The sequence below is a fragment of the Hoplias malabaricus genome, chromosome 8 (genome assembly GCF_029633855.1).
Source record: "Hoplias malabaricus isolate fHopMal1 chromosome 8, fHopMal1.hap1, whole genome shotgun sequence".
In the NCBI taxonomy this organism is placed as follows: domain Eukaryota; kingdom Metazoa; phylum Chordata; class Actinopteri; order Characiformes; family Erythrinidae; genus Hoplias; species Hoplias malabaricus.
This window is the reverse complement of record NC_089807.1, coordinates 32,212,327-32,229,380: the sequence shown is the minus strand read 5'-3', so window position 1 is coordinate 32,229,380 and position 17,054 is coordinate 32,212,327. Positions and strand designations below refer to the sequence as shown.

The window sequence follows — 17,054 nt, the reverse complement described above, 5'->3', positions numbered from 1 at the left end:
GCTTGAGTGACCATGCCAGTGTCACTGCAGCTCCGAGAATGATCCATCACCTACATCACACTTGCTTTGGGGTCCTGACCATTGAAGAATATGGTGAAAGAAAGCAAACAAATTATGCTGAGCAAGTCTGTAACTGTATTAGAAAGTGCTCTTGTCTGGTCAGTGGAGCCAAGATGTCTGCATGGCTCAGAAAGGCACTTTGCCTTCATCTTGCCTAGCAGCCTAAAGGTTCCATGATTTTTGCCAGAGAACCAATTGCATCATGAGCATGGAGCACGCTGAGGCCTTGCTAACCAATTGGGATAGCTGTACTTGCTGCCTTGTTATGCAGAGGGCCATTCCGAGGTGTGGCTTCCTCTTTAGATTACGCATGCCATAGAGGCTACTGCTAAGAATACTGCCAAAACCTCTCAAAGTTGCTGAGCAATAATGGATGTGAAGTCACCAATTCTTTGATTCATATTTTATAATGAACTCTGGCAAAGTCGAGGGCAATGAGGAAGATACTGAGGCCCTCTCTCACTCTGTACATGAGGAACCAGAATATGATAACAATGCCATATTGACTTCTGAGCATTCTGTGAGGCCTGCCACCTTACTCAGAACTTCTGTACCAACAGTGTTTGCAGACAAGCAGCGAATAAACTCACCACCAACTGGCCTACAGTTCAGAATAAACCAAGAGTAGAGCAAAACTTGTTTGACGGGAAAACACAGGGTTCAACGGGTCACTTCCTAATCGGCGTCTCATGAAATGAATACCTGAAAAAGTGAGAGACTGTACAAGTTCCCGCATGACATAAATCTCCTGCATACTGTTCAAACAACCAGGAGCTGGGCTGTTAAATCCGCCCTTCCCCCCAAAGTTCTTGCCCGGAGTGGAGATGTTTTCTTATGATGCATAGGCATAACCATAGGCTAAAGTGAGAGCCTGCTGCACTCAGTTTGGCACTTGGTTATCATCATTACTGGAGGATATTTCTTTTCTAGTTTATTGTCTGTAGAATATGCATTCTTTAATTCTACATTTATATGTGTTTCAATGGAAATAAGGTAGGGCTAGTTGGTTTGGATTTTAACAGCAAAGACGAAGGCGTATCGATCGGGACACAGGAAGAGGATGAGATGTGAATTCTTTTTTAAAAAGGTACTCTTAAGACAGTTTGCTCAGTATATCATGATAATACAGTATTGTAACAGGCTGAAACAATGAATAATTCTTAATTAGACATTGACACCTTTAACAGCAATATAATAAAGAAAATGTAATATGCCTACACAGATCAAAGCACTTTCAGATAAAGTAGAAGTGAACATTACAGTGTACATTATAGTAACCAATAACCTGGAGTTATATACAAAGTTACAAGAGAAATAAGCGCACAATCACTAAACAGTGTGCAATAGCAACACTAGAAAAGGTACTGCATAATGGCCGCATTTATACATAAATGTGCCGGTGATTCACTTCAAAATGACCCAAAGAGTTATATTTTAACAGGGTTTCTGAATAATTTAATACTTCCCCTTTTGTAGACATAACCCAAATATAACATCAGTAATATCCCCTTTAGCTCTGGATACATACAGATGTAGAGTGAAACGTACAAGGTTTAAAGTAACAGACATTTTTCTCAATACTCAGTATATCACACTTTTAGAAGACATGAAGGGACTACGATAGTAACTATTACAGGTAAGTGAACTTAAACTATATCTCAAGGTGCAATGGAGTGCAGCACCCTTCTCCAACTGTGGCTGGAATCTAACACAAAGCCCACGTGTTTCACTCTATTACATATGTCTTAAAGGGGTAGGCACCCCAAACATCTGAGCATTTGTAACAGCCACCCCCAAATATGCAAGGCAAATTTGCTTCGAACAAAGGCTCATCAGTCAGTGTCAGGGAGAGTCTGAACACCTCTCAGTCATTGTCGCCAGTAGGGACGGCTGGTAACATCACCAGCCGAGCTACCGGCCTGGTATATATATACATGACCTTTAATATTTTTCTCTGCTGACCTTACGCAACCATCATCACTGTGGTGAATCTTGACTACATGCCCGATGGGCCACTGGGCCCAAAATATTTGTGGATCCATCAACATGACAACTGCTTTATCCAGGCGTTCAGAAGGCAACGAATGCTATTTCTGTCTAGTCTGCAGACCTGGGAGGTATTCCCTGATGAATCTAGATCAGAATTGGTCTGCGATGACCAATTATATATAATTCACCAGAGCTTCTCACGGCGTCTGCCCACCTTCACTAACACGGCCCAAAGCAATCCACACCAGTGGAGTAGAAGGCTGGCTTGTATATTTGGAGAAAAGCAGTAGGCAGGTCATCCATTTTGGCAATAGTCAGTTGGGGCCCTCCAGCGCTGACAGTCAGCACAAGCCCGCTGATGTCTACAAATCGCTTTCTGTCCGCAAATTAGCCAGCATGACCTCTGTAATTCTGTAAAAACACACTCAGACCTGAGTGATGCAGTTCGCTGTCATACTTCTCAATGAGCAATCGAATGTGAGGCATCCTGGACGCAACACTGAATCAGACAGACATTTCAGATGTTGAAGCCGACCACCCACTCTTATGAGGCCTGTGGATTTATGTAATACTGGAGCTAGGGTAAGCAAGCGACTCCCAGGGGAGACTGGTTTCCCAGCAGTTAGAAGCCTATAGTCCTCAGGAAAGGATTGTTATTGCGCTTGCTGGGGAATATCGTCTCAGCATTAGGTGGAGCAGTAGCCGAAGCTTGTCCTTGGAGATCTTGAGTTATGGCATCCAGTAGCTCTTGCCAAGTGTACTTTCTCTTCTAAACCTGTGGATATAGGCGAGGTAACTGCTACTCCACAAATGGTGGCTTTCCTGATCTCTGCTTTATACTCAGGTGATTCCATTTTGAGTCTTACAGGCCAATTATCAGGGTTCTGAAGCAGGAAGGAGAGTTCTTGCGACCATTAATTTGGTTCTATTAGGGATTCCAGAGTCCTTCTCCTAGTTAAATTATCGGCAGAGTTATTTGCAGAGTCTGCATAGCACCAAGTACATTTCTCTGTTAACTCTTGCACCTCAGCCACTCTAGCTCCCACAAAGACCTTGTAGCAGTAAGGCAAATACTGTAGCCAAGTCAATACTGTGATAAAATCCGACCACAGCGCAGTATGAGCCACTTTCAAATTAAGCACCCTCTCAAGAAACCATGCCAGCTGTGTCACCACGTGCTGCAAAGAGCTCCAGGCATGGAATGGAAAGCAGGCGTCTTCGACTTGTCACATATGAACGAGCAAAGATGAAAGCCATGTGTATTCAACCTTTGATGTCTTCAGTCCTCATGTAGGCTACGGCTCCATAAGCCTGCTATAAGGCATCCTCAAAAAATGTGCACTTCTCGTGTGGCACCCTCTAAATTAATGTCTACTGCCACGTATGTACAGGAAAAGGTAATCAGAGGTAAGAACTCAAGCTCAGCCTCCCAACTGCACCATACTTCTAGAAGTACTGAGGGCAAGTTTGAGTCATTCCAACTGTATTGCTTATCCCACAACTGCTGAATTATTAGTTTTGCTCTGGTAGCGTAAGATAACAGATGGCCCAGAGAGTCATATTGAGTAGCTAAGAATATAAATATTCTTCATGTTTGGTGTCTCGTAGGTCATAGGTCTGTGTTTGTAGCCCAAGGAGTCAATTTCCCAGTTCCAGCTAAGTTCAAGCGTAGATTCCAGAGGATTAGACTTTATGAGCTAGCCACAAATCTAGACTTTTGGACCTGGCTTCTTGAGGCAAGCGGCTCAGAACTCTGGTGTCATTACAGGCCCACTGATGCAGCTCAAGTTCTGCAAAGGCCAGAAGCTCCCTAAGGCTGTCAACTAGTTGTTTGGCTTCGATTGGAGTGCCCACACTCTGTAGGCAGTTATCTACATAAAAAGAGTTCTGAACAGAGAACATTAATTCATCATCTATTAGACTGTGATGAAAAACAAGACATTGCAAATTATACAAAGTGCAGTAGGGGCTGCAGGTTGTGCCAAAAGAAAGGACTTTCCACTCAAATATTTGGGGGGTTTGCTTACTTCCAGGTCAAGCCACATGAAGCATAGTAGGGAGCTATATTCAGAGGTGGCACACTTAATGGAACATCCCTTTGATGTCTCCACTAATTGCGACTGGACGTTCCCATAATCTCACTAAGACTCAGAGTTTTAAAAAAAAAAAAGTGGAGGACAAGGCCCCAGAGACTCAGCTACAGTTGGAAGTCGTATAGTCCTCTCTGACCCATCGAGTATGGCGAAGGTATCCAGGGAACTCCCTCCATAATGTATAGTCACCGGTACAACCTTTAAGAGGACCTGACTCGCCAGCTCGGTTTAAACAGAAGGATTCAGAGGCAGAGCTTGTTAGGCAGCTTTCTTCCTTTGCTACAGCTGTACTGTCTTCTTCTGTTCTTGTACTTTTCCCATGGAGAGCCAGGGGGTGATATCCATGACAGACATGACAGGGTTTTTTCAGTGTGCACTGGGATGCTTGATGAGCTTGTGAACAGAGCCAGCAGTGTTTATTAAACTGGATCCACTCTTTCAGCAGGTCTGGTGAGAGTTTAGCAATACCACTACATTGACTGGAGTAATATTCTGTACTATCACAGTAAGTGCAATAGGCTTTACCTCTAGCATTCTTACTTACAAGGTTCTCATTATGTTGCAGGGAAGTAGCTTCAGATGTCTCTACGCCCCCATACAGAACAGTTACTATCTGCCTTCCTGAACGACCATCAGACCTTGAGTTGGGCCTTTCCATGCTTCCTCTTGCCCCAGTTTGATTATCAAAGCCTTGGCACCATGACTCATAGCGGAGCCATTTGGACAATTCATAGAGATAAGAGATTATGTAGCCACTATTATATTATAAATGGCTTTTGGCTGCTTGAATTGATGCAGGTGGAGATGTTCTGCAGGAAGCTTACTCAGCAGATGTTCTACGTGAGCCACAGTGCAATTCAATTGCTCCTTCAGGGCCCAAAGTCTTTAACAAGCCCACTAGGGACTGCATCTAGAGAACATTTGGAACACACCAACACCTCCACGCTTAATTTCAGGGGTTTCTAGGACACTTGCTATCTTTAAGGCAAATTGGTGAGGTTGACCAAATTTATCATGGAGAGCTGCCATAGTTTCTGTATAAGGAGCTGATGAATTTAAGTAGGCTTCTGCTATAAGCGTGGCTTCATCCAGCTTTAAATAATCCACCAGTATTTGATATTTGAAGAGCCGGTAGCATTAGGTGGGTGTAGTTTCTCTAAAAGTGGGATCTGTGTGAATGGGCTTAGGTTTGGCGTAGGTTTGGGGCCACAATACACTTGTTCAAAACCAGGAGACTGCCCTGGGTGATTAGATGATAGGATCCCGAGGCCACCCCAGTGGTTGCCAGGGAAAGTGTTGGTTTGTACGGGCACTGAGTGAGATAAATTTGTGTAGGCTGAATCTGGGCTTCGTAATACAGGGGGTTAGGGTTCGGGAAATGTGAGATCCCTGAATCAGGAGGAGGATTTGGGGGCTGTGGCTGTTGCTGTATCACTGGGGGTGACCTCTCAGGGAGCTCTGCAGGATTAATAGGAGTATAGTAGAGTTTGCTGGATGGCTCTTGATTTTCGAGCCTAAGATTGCCTATCACCCTAGGCAAGATCTCATCATGTTCAGGCCATGGTGGAGGATCAGGCCTGTCCTCCTCTTCTGTGATTTTTTTTTTGGTCATCAGCATAACTCTTTAGGGCTACAGCAATGAATTGTGGAAGTTGACTGCTGCTATAATTTGAGGCTGCACTTTGAGTTTGATCCAGGTCTGCTCTTAGTGTACAGGCTACCTCTTGAGTTCTTTAATTTCTCGTCAAGCCTCATTAAGTTCCTTTATGCCTGACTGAAGGGCCTGTTGGTCCTGGAACAAATTGGAAGTTTCCTCTTGTATCGCTACCCACACAGGCCTGAGTTGCTGGGTAAGAGGTGATTGGCGCTGTATCCAACCTTGATAAGGAAGCAACTCTGTGCAATAGGTGATGGGCCCCACTTTAGAGGATCTCCTTTACATCATCCTTCATAACGCACATCAAAATCTTGAAATCCGGCAGGTAAATGTGTCTGACGTTTAGGCCTCATGTCAGGATACATATCTTCATCTAAGTCCATCCTGAATACTGTTATCTGGCTCGAAGGACTAATGTTTCAAAGGAAATAAGGTAGGGCTAGTTGATTTGGATTTCAAACAGGAAGGAGTATCATTCGAGACACAGGAATGAAGAGGATGAGACGTGAATTCTTCTTTAAGGTACTCTATAGTCAGTCTGATCAGTATATCATGACATACAGAATTCTAACAGTCTGAAATAATGAATAATTCTTAATTAGACATTCACTTCTTTCACAGCGATATAATAAAGTAACTAACATCAAAGCACTTTCAGATAATGTAGACAAACTTTACAGTGTACATTATAGTAACCAATAACCTGGAGCTGTATACAATGTTACTTCACTACAAGAGAAATAAACACACACAATCACTAAACAGATCTTGCGATGTGCAACAACAATAATGTCTAAAAGAGGCACTGCATAATGGCTGCATTTATACATAAACACGCCAGTGTTTCACTAAAAAAAGACCCAAAGAGTTATATTTTAAAGGAGCTTCTGAATAATTTAACACCTCCCCGTTTGTAGACATAATCCAAATATAACATCAGTAATATCCCCTTTTGCTCAAATGTAGTTTTAAACATACAAGATTTAAAGTAACAAAGGAACAGATGCTTACTTTCTGTCATTAACTCAATACTCAGTATATCACACTCTTAGAACACAGGAAGGGACTATGATATTAAATATCATAGGTAAGTGAACTTAAACTACATCTCAACCTGCAAGAGCAGCATCCTTCTTCTCTCACCATGGCAGGAATCTAACACAAAGCCCACGTTTCCTCACTCTATGACATATGTCTTAAAGGGGTAGGCACCCCAAACGTCTCAGCATTTGTAACAATAGGCAATAATTTAATTTATAATTTAAATCATAAATTATAATTCTCCTCATAATTCTGGCTTATTCCAGCAAAGATTTCTTCATTCTCAATGCATTTAGAAAGTTTCTAACATTGCTGTCTGGAGCCAGACATTGGCAGTTATCTTTTACATATAAACAGTGGGTATATTAATTTGAGACATGAACCAAAATAAAAGTATATTGTTAAAATAAAAAAAATAAATAAAATAGAAACTGTGAAGACCCAGAAGTATTTGAACGTTTGAATGTCACACAAGAACGTATGTTACAAGTCAAAGAATATAGGGAATATGACAAAAATTAAAAAAAAAAAATGAATAGAAGCAGACATCATTTTTTTATTTCATGAACAGCTGTTTTACAGGTGAGTAAAATAAATATAAACTTTTCACCATGATTAAGAGACTAAAAACCTGTCAAATCAATTTGAACAGTGCTAGGAAAAAACATTCCCTGTAGAAGAGAACCTGTCTGCGTCTTAATCAGAAACCGCTGAGAAATACCTTTATTATTAGTTCAAAAACACCCAGAAATGTATGGGATTGAATTGAGAGCTACTCTCAAATGGTCCTCTCATAGTGCTACCACTCACTTCCTGTTGCATGTTTTTGAAGGCAAATCCTGGGGGCCTGAGCAGGATTCAGCGTCACCAAAACCCTGCTCTTAGAAATGTGGAAATGTGTCAATGAGTGCCCTCCAGTGTTCTGTGTGCTCCATGAATCTAGCAGTAGCAGGCAAAACCCATGTGGCATAACCTCCACACGTCAGTGAGAGAGAAACCAGATATTCTGGATGTCCCAGTCCACGTCTGAGAAATATTTGGCTCAGGAATTACAGCTATGCACCAAAAGTGCATTGCACAGAAGTAAAGGAAAGCGTTTTACTTGTCTGTCTCACAAAGTGACTCTTCACAAACAGTTGTGGTACATGCAAACGATCCAGACATTGGCAAGAAAGCTCACACAAGCCAAGTGGCTCCTCATCAGTATGTCAGTTCAGAAAACATGCAATACTGTAGTTATATCTTTCTATCTTTTACATATGTAACCCCAGTTCTCGGAATGAATTATCTCACCACACTTCTCTCCTTGTTTGTGGGGAAAAGAGCGTGTTCAAGAATGCCTGGAGGGGGAGCTGCCAGATCATCAGTGCGTGGTCTGTCAGTCACCTGCCAGAGCTGGTGCCATTAGTGTTTCCATGATTGAAAGGCACAGGAATTTTGCCATAGAAAGATACCCATTTGGTATCTGATTCAGAGAACAAGACTAATAACTAAAATTTCAAATGTTTTTCTCTACTATAACCACAAGCATCCTAAACTTAATTGCCAAAAATAGTCTCTCTCATTCCTATTATCAGTATCTTTCACATAATTCTACATTATCAGAAAGTACACTACAGTATCAAAACTGATCAGTTGTATGGTCACTTGTAAAAACTTCAATGCAATGTGTAGAAACACACAAAAAAGCTTTAAACTTTTACAATATATGTTAGCTTTTTACTGTACAACAGGATACATGTGTGTGTGTACCAGCAGTTATGAATAATTATTACCTGGCTGTTTAGCCCTCACGCATAACATTTTCCAGTGTTTGAAGAAAACCAAAATCCTTTACACGACTGACTAAATCAATTAATAGACACACAGTCCTGCCATTGTTCGTGTATGTTGCTATAGCGAAACGGTCCTCAGCACATTCATCACATGCACTCAGATCTACCTCTCTGATAACTGTCAGTAAGTCAAAAAGATACTCCGTGGCTCCTAAACAGAGAATGCGTTTCTCATTGGTCATCACTTTATTTAGCCAATCAGTAGTCAGACTCGGCTGTCCATCATTTAGTGCTGCAGCCAATGGAGTCACAGTCCCGCCTAAAGGGGTTTGTTGGTTTTGTGGCAGCTGAGAGAAGATAAGTGCATTTATTTATATATATATATAAATAAAGGATCGTGTCTTGAAGAAACTACATTTAATTTTTCACTCAACACATCTGTGATAACAATAAAACTGACTTTTAGAATCAGAGTAATTTTTTTTTTATACATAAAAGAAAATCACATTAGATAATAGATAATTTAATATAAGATTAAATATAATATTTAATTATTTATATGAACTGTTTGAAGACACCATTTGTTTACTTTGTTATAAAAAATAAATAAAAATTTATCAGAAAAAAAAAAAAAAAAGTATCAGATGTGTGTGTGTGTGTGTGTGTGTGTATATATATATATATATATATATATATATATATATATATATATATATATATATATATATTAGTCTCTAATGCTAACAGCTGGCCTGCTTCCCAGAGGAGACTGTGTCAATCACTACTGTTTGGCAAATTCATGGCGGTCTTTGTTGTTTCTCTCGACTGGGACTGTGGACTGGAAAAACCTGCTGTCATTGTCTGCGGTTCAGGTTCTGCTCTCACTATTGTTGACTGTGGCTGAGGTTGACTAAGGGAGTTTGTCACATTTTGCCGCTGCTTTACGGATAGCAGTTTGCTAACACCGGAGCTAGCTGCTGATGATTCGGACAAGGAGCAGGTACCAGTGCTCGGCTGTGGGATGGTTTCCTGCTGTTGCTCCTGGTGACGGCCGGGGGAGCACATCCTGTATATCCACCGACTATGGCTATGGACCTAGAGATATATCTACCGGTGTGGTCAAACTGCTACTATTTGCAATGACAGTCAATCTTGGGACACAATTAAACCTTGTGACTCGGTGCTGCACACTGGATGCTAATCACTCTCGTTTTATTTAATATTTTTCTGTTGTTTTGTACTCTTTGTATTGCGATGTTCTTTGTACTTTGTATTATTATTGTAAGCACTTTGGGTTTTTGAAAAGCTCTATATAAAATTAAAATTATTATTACTTATTGATGCATGCTTACAATGTTTGATTGCCGATTGTATTTGACCAAAGTCTTTGTTTATTCTCAGGTTCAGGTCTCAGAATTTATTTTGGATTTCTGTTTACACTAAATATTTAAAAATAAAATTGAACATTCACTCTTTGCCAAACAATTTCCCAAACACATACGTAATTAGTTACCTTATACACATCTCCATATGTCCCACTTCCAACTCTCTGAATAAGCTCAAAATCATGCTGTGGGTTCCGGCGCTGAATCTCGCCACTGGGTCTGGAGAAGGAATCCATTCTCAAAAACTGATGCAATCGTGTTGAGAGGCAGTAATGATGAGTTCGGGTTCTCGTTTATCTAATTACTGCTTAAAAGATTGTCCTTTCCTTAGATCATTTTTCTGAAAACAAAGAAAACAAACCAGGGATTATGAATAATTTGAATTTCTTTTGTTTATAGTTTACAGAAAAACACTGTTTTCTCTAACAATTACTGTATATCCTTTTGTAACAAATCTGAAAGAAAAAAAAAATACAACTGACATATAACAAAACATTAGTAGCATTAATCAAGTTAGCCTTATTTCCAGTGTGTATAACTACTACTACACCGCAGCCCTGAAATAGATGAGCGAAAAATGATAACTACTACTAGTTATAATGTAACCTATAGTCTTATATTAAAAAGTAATACATATACTGTAGCCTAACCGCCTTATTTTCAGCACCCTGGTGGGCTCACTCCATTGGAGATACTTTTTGTTCAAGACTTCCAGTTCACTTTTTCTAGTCATTTTAACTGCTACTATATGACAAAACAGCAAGCCACATATTTCACTTTCCACAGTTAATCTGTATGTAGATTTAGACAGGATTGAAAATAAATGGATTCCTGCCATAATTTTTAATTGTACAGGAGCTCTTTCTGTCTTATATACATCCTGCTCAGTATTCCTCTGTACTTCCCTGAGAAAATTAGACCAATTGCCCTCCTGTTTTTTCACTAACATCAGCCCCTATCTGAAAATGTTAGGCCTAGTTAAGGTTATGTGACATTGTGTTTTTTTTGGAAAATATGACAGTCTGGGAGAGCCAGTGTGCAGGGGCATTTGTGGTAAGGTCAGAGGCTGCTGAGATTTTTGGGTATAATAATTAAAAAGCAGTCCATATAGTAAGTGGAAAATAACTGGCACACATGTGATGCTTTTATTGTTACAATCTCCACCCACTACAGTAAAGAACATTGTTATTTATGGCTACAAACTCTGACTGTAAAATCACTGCCTGATGGTAAATCCATTTTGCAAAGTGTGATGTGTATTATTATGCTTATATTAATAATGTGTTGATGATAATAACGCATGTTTTTAATAATTATTATATTACATTCATGTGCACATTATTAAAAACGTTTTAACCTCTAAAATAATTTATAATCAAACCTCAGCATTTCTTTAAATAAATTACAATAATTTCGATATAAATTTTATTTACATTTAAACTCAAATTATATTAATCCAAGTAAACGTTTGTGGAGAGGCTGCGGAGCCCCTATGCTCTGGCAGCTGCGGAGCAGTCACAGGAAGCCTTAGACACCAAAAAAAAAAAAAAACCTTAAGAGCCATTACTTCCGCATTTCAAAATAAAGTAGATAATGGGTTTAGTAATTAAACTCAAATTCATTACATTTTATAATCTAACTTTTAACTGACTGACTGACTAAAATAATAACAGACTAACAGTTCTTAAAACCTATGTAAATACCACTAAAATTAAGAACTGATTTATTATATTTTTAGCCCAAAAGAGACAACATAAATATTTATATTTAATGTTCTGGCATTACACATTGTTTCAAACAATAACAAGCTTTCCAAAACACATTGCTGAATTTTGCTTTGGTTAATTTGTGAAAGCTGCATTAAATGTTTCAATAGTCAGTCAATATTCTATCAGCAAATCAAAAACTATAGCTAAATCGTTATATTTTCCAGATTTAACGTGACCTAAACGTTAATTAATTATAAGCTTTGCTAAACGGATAGGTCATTGACACGGCGTTGCAATTTTTCACTGAATTGTATTAATTAAGCTAGCTGTTAACTCTTCTAGCTTAACGTTACAACAAAGTGTATAAAAATCCTAAAACACTCCCAGCTGGTCGCCTAAAAAGCTGTTATCTAATGTTATTTGGCTGTTAGCTATGTCTGAGCTCTGTTAATACGCGAGGGTGAAGATTCCACCCATTCCACCTTAAAAGGTGTGGAAGTCAAGACAGACACGGCCACCGCCAAAACGTAACTGCCGCACTGCTTAAGGTGGAACGAATAATTCCAATAAGCTAGCGAACAACTAAGCTTCGTAGTTGAACATAATTTGAGATTGTGTGACGACTTGACAGACTCTACTTAAATGTAAAATTTGTGTAAACTAGTTAAACTATTTGAAGTTAACTGACGATAGTAAATAATAAGTGACCAATATATATGGTTAGGAACAACATAGCCGAGTTAAACTGAGCAATATTAATAATACTTGGCACATCTACCTAACATCACCAGACCTAAAGTTAGGCTGTTTGAATGCCACGGGTAACGTCTTTAGCTACAAATGAACGCATTTGGTACAACTAGGCTTTACCATCACTATAATAGAAAACTCTAAAGTTAGCAGACTCTGATAAAGCCACCAGCGTTACCCCAGAAAGCTAGCGCTAGCCGTCTAAGTTTGACCACGAAAGTTATTTTTCTACCAAAACTTACTATTTCCGCATGTGAATTCCACGTCCGCAAAGTAGAAGGGTAAATAAATGTCGATCTTCAAGTCTTGATGTCCATCTTTCATCGAAATAACCATCCCAACGTGTATTTTTCGACACTTAGAACTAGACTCGAAACTTCACACTTTCAGTGTTCTAACAAACTGCCTGTGTGACTGACACACACACACACACTTGTTTTTGTGATTTTTCAGGACGTGAAATAAACCTACAAATTTGGGACATGCCTTCCTGAGAGAGCTAGAGGCAAGGTAAAAAGTTTTTCATTACAAAAATTGCATTGCCTAATTCCTTTCAAGAGGTCTGAATTTTTACTGCAAAGACAGGACGTTTTCAGGTTTAAGTGATAAATAAAGACACACACACATCTTTCTTGTTCATACCATATTGCAAGGACATGGTGAAATTTGGGTACATGACACATCTTTGTTGTGGTTAAAATCAAAGACAACAGACCACCCTGCCTCAAAACATCTCATACTAATTGAAAAATTAAACTTCCCAAACTGGTTAAACTTATCAGCTCTTAGTTACCAGTCTCTGACTGCCCTATAGATAATGTCATCACTCATTTGCTTCACCCTGACTTACCTGGGCACCAGGAGGAGCTAATTTTGTTGAAATGTTCTTTGTGGACATTAGTTTAACACTATTATCCCCTTCAAACTTATCATGTAGTTGGAAGATCTAGGATTTAATCCAGCCCTGGATCTCCAATTTCCTGACAGACCACAAGCAGGTACAACAACTGAAATTTCCAACTAATGTCCCACGTTCACTGCGATTGCACGTTCACTGTAGTCTTTCCTGCATGGTTCTGCAAAGGCAGGGGAAGCTGCACGGAAGGTAAAGGCGTTTATTCTTAATAAGAGCTTCTTCTATGAGATTTGGCCCATTTGACTCCATCTGTGGTCTCTCATATCAAATAGCTGTGGATTTGTTCCTGACTTGCAAGAGTTCCTTTAAATGTTTGTTTTTTATGAAGTTAGTTATAAAATGTGCATGACTGTGTGCAGCAACAGGATGCCGACTTAACACACAAGACTACACTGCGATTGTATCATTTTGGTGCAGACACCATCATGCCGGTTACAGTGCGTAAAGTATAACACAGCTTTAAATTCTTACTGCACACATTCAGGAACAGTACATGGCCCTAAAATGATGTAGAAATACAAAAGAATGGCTCTCGGTAGTGAACTGAACACAAGACATCACTAATAAACCATTGACCAGTATCATCTCTAAAGATGATACATTTTCTGTGCTGAGCGGTCTGTTAAATCCAACAGTTTACATCAGCTATTTATACAGGATGCATAACTTATACAGGATACAATTATTTTATATGGCAATGATTCACATTAAGCAACTTTAAGTAACAAAATTATTTAGCAAACTATTGAGTTTTAGTTACTGGATGTTGCTCTGAATAACAGGCTTTATTAGGAAGAGAATGTTTTTGTGAAATTTCATTTGATTATTAATTAATTTAAATAAAAGTTCAGTCAGGTCAGATGATACTGTCAACGTCTTTCAGACACTACACACACTTACAGGAGCAAGTATAAATTTCGTTCGTACCTACGAACATTTGGATGAACTGGATAATTCCCACAAAAAAAAAAAAAAAAAAAAAAAAAAAAAAAAAAAAAAAAAGATTTACGAACAATTTACACACAAATTCGTTCTGCTCGCATTTCATGAATGAGGCCCATTGACAGGCAGTTAACTATACGTAACAAAAACACATTGAGGTTGGTCTTCACAAAGCATAGTACAAAGACAATATATGCACTAAAAATAATTCCAAAATTAAACTCTACTTTAAAATTTTTCCAGAATGTCTGAATTTTTGGACAGTCCCAAAAATGAGTGTGGTCACCAACCATACCATAATTTCTCCAACATTAGCTTGTAGAATTGTTTTAAAAAACACATGCAACCAATGTTGTCCTAAAATATCTCATATTAACCTTCCAATCACACTCTTTCCATAATTGGCTCCCAATCCCCATAGGACACACCATGAGAACACACTCCTCACAGTCAGTCACCCGGAGCAGGACTTGAACCCACAATCTCCAGGTCCCTGGAGCTGTGTGACTGTGACACATTCACACCATGCTGCCCTGAATGATAAAACATTTTATTATTTTAAATAATACAAATAAGTGAGTGATTAATAATAGGGATATCATACTGGAACACAAGCTCATAAATATTTTTCTTCATCTGTTACATTGATCTTAATCTATTTTCTTTTGATTAAGCCTGATACCTGTTTAAAAAGTTAAAAAAAAACTTTATAAATCCATTTTTTTTACACTGTCTTGCATTTACTTTCATCTTTGTCCTTTAGTGTGTCTTGGATGTGTGACATTTCTAAAATAGACAAATGTGTTTAAAAATATCTTTGAAAAACATTGAATATTGCAATATTGAAAATTTCAGTACAACTGACAAGAAATGTATCCCTGCATTTCTAGGAAAAATCCAAAAGCTCATCTGTAAGTGGGAAAAAATATTCTTAATAGTAATTTCATATGAATTAAAAACTGTATGGAAATCAAGAGAGCAACAATGTAGACAAAACTTAAGGACCAACAACAGGAGATGACATGGTGCCCCAAACTATTACTGACTGTGGAAACCTTACACCGGACCTCAAGCAATATGGATTCTGTGCCTCTCCTCTCTTCCTAAAGACTCTGGGACCTTGATTTCCCAGAAAAAAAAATGCAAAATTCACTTTCATCAGAGAACATAACTTTGGACCACTCAGCAGCAGTCCAGTCCTTTTTGTTTTTAGCCCAGGCGAGATGCTTCTGATGCTGTCTCTTGTTCAAGAGTGGCTTGACACAAGGAATGCAACAGCTGAACCCCATGTCTTGCATACATCTATGCGTGGTAATCCTTGAACCACCACAGCGATACATGAGGGAGCAAAAAGATTATCATAGAGAAATTCTCTCATATTAATTATCCTAAATTCTAAAAAGACCATAGTATATCCTAGCAAAGCATTCAGCACCAATTGCCTGAGCTACGAAGGAAATAAAACCATGTGACCTTACATATCTGTGGAGAGGAGTGGAGATAGCTTGCAGGATGTCACTGACACGCAGGGCTTTCTGGAGCATTGTAGACACAGGCCTTGTATCATTGCAGCAGCGGCCGTTCCTCTTCTCCCATTTGGCTTTGGTCAGAGACACGGTCTTAGATACGGCGACCACTCTCTTGAAGCTGGTGGCGTTCTGAAGGTCTCTGTGGGTATTCTCTGTCATCGTTGATATGCCTCCTTGTGAGAGACACGTCCATGCAGGTCTCTCCTGTGCCTTTGCTCAGATCATCCTGAGGGAGCATGTGGCCTTCTTCGTCGCTGATCCTGAAGCTCTAGTCACCACTTTGAGGGTCAGAGGTCTCTTTCATGCTCTGGCCGTGGCATTGAGCTTTGCTGGATTTAAACTGTAGCTTTTCTTAAACCATAGTTTTTCTACTAGAAATAAAAATAAAACTTTCAACAAAAAGGTTGAAAACCCCTGCTTCAGAGTACAAAATGTGAATCTTGAGAATTAAATGTACTAATGCAATAGGATCAAAATCACATTCATACAAAAATGCCCATGTTATATTTTACCCTTAAATTGTGAGGTGGTTAAATATTCAGATTTTAAAATTCCAAAATCTTATTATTACTCCTTCTGACCAGTGAATCTGTCCAGCGTCTCTGTTTAACTTTACACCAAAACAGGCGATTGATCTGTTTGATTTATCTCACTGATAAAACAGTGCTGTAATTGAGGTCCAGTTGCCTTGTATAAAATACTGAGACAACTGGACCTCCACTACAGCACAGATTTATCAATATAAGTATTTCTACATAAATGGCTGGTTCCCAGCAATGCACTGTTATTTTATGAAGTACATAATCTAGTTAAATAAATAAATGTATTTGTGTTTACTAACTAAATATATAATATAGTCAGTTCCTGCCATGATCAGACAGTTCTTGTGTAAATTAAATGTCTGAGTGTCATTTCTGTAGTGACTTTTTTTTATATAATGCTTCAGTTAAAACTCAGGGAAAGCCTGTTATTTTATGTTCACAACTACAAAAATGAAAACCACACTCTATTGAAATGATGTTCAAGCAACTTGTTTACACAATAAACCCTGTGTGGTCATGACAGGAGGTGACAAGATTACATTTTAGCTGTGATGTTTTTAACATTTTAAGCACACCTTTAAATTTTATGACCCAGTATTAATAAATACTTGTTAAGGTGACATGACGTTTATCTAGGAATTAATTTCTATGTCTATAAACTTCTTA

General features: G+C 38.8%; 2 protein-coding genes across 4 annotated transcripts in view; one reads left to right on the top strand and one right to left on the bottom strand.

Moving 5' to 3' along the window:
* map4k5 (mitogen-activated protein kinase kinase kinase kinase 5) overlaps nucleotides 1–17,054 on the bottom strand; it is a 75,915-nt gene that overhangs the window by 57,093 nt on the left and 1,768 nt on the right. The window contains exons 1-2 of one of the 2 annotated variants that reach the window (XM_066678985.1): nucleotides 12,702–12,855; nucleotides 10,129–10,340 (exon numbers count right to left, since the gene is read on the bottom strand). In XM_066678985.1, coding sequence (XP_066535082.1) covers nucleotides 10,129–10,236 — 108 coding nt within the window. In that variant the 5' untranslated portion in view covers nucleotides 10,237–10,340; nucleotides 12,702–12,855. Of the gene's footprint in view, nucleotides 1–10,128; nucleotides 10,341–12,701; nucleotides 12,856–17,054 lie in introns of those variants that run through there. The other variant, XM_066678986.1, reaches the window with a different exon arrangement.
* Nucleotides 12,912–17,054, top strand: part of atl1 (atlastin GTPase 1) — a 76,505-nt gene continuing 72,362 nt past the window's right edge. The window contains exon 1 of one of the 2 annotated variants that reach the window (XM_066678988.1): nucleotides 12,912–12,969. The gene's annotated coding sequence lies outside the window, so the exon portion shown is untranslated. The remainder of the gene's footprint in view (nucleotides 12,970–17,054) is intronic. The other variant, XM_066678987.1, reaches the window with a different exon arrangement.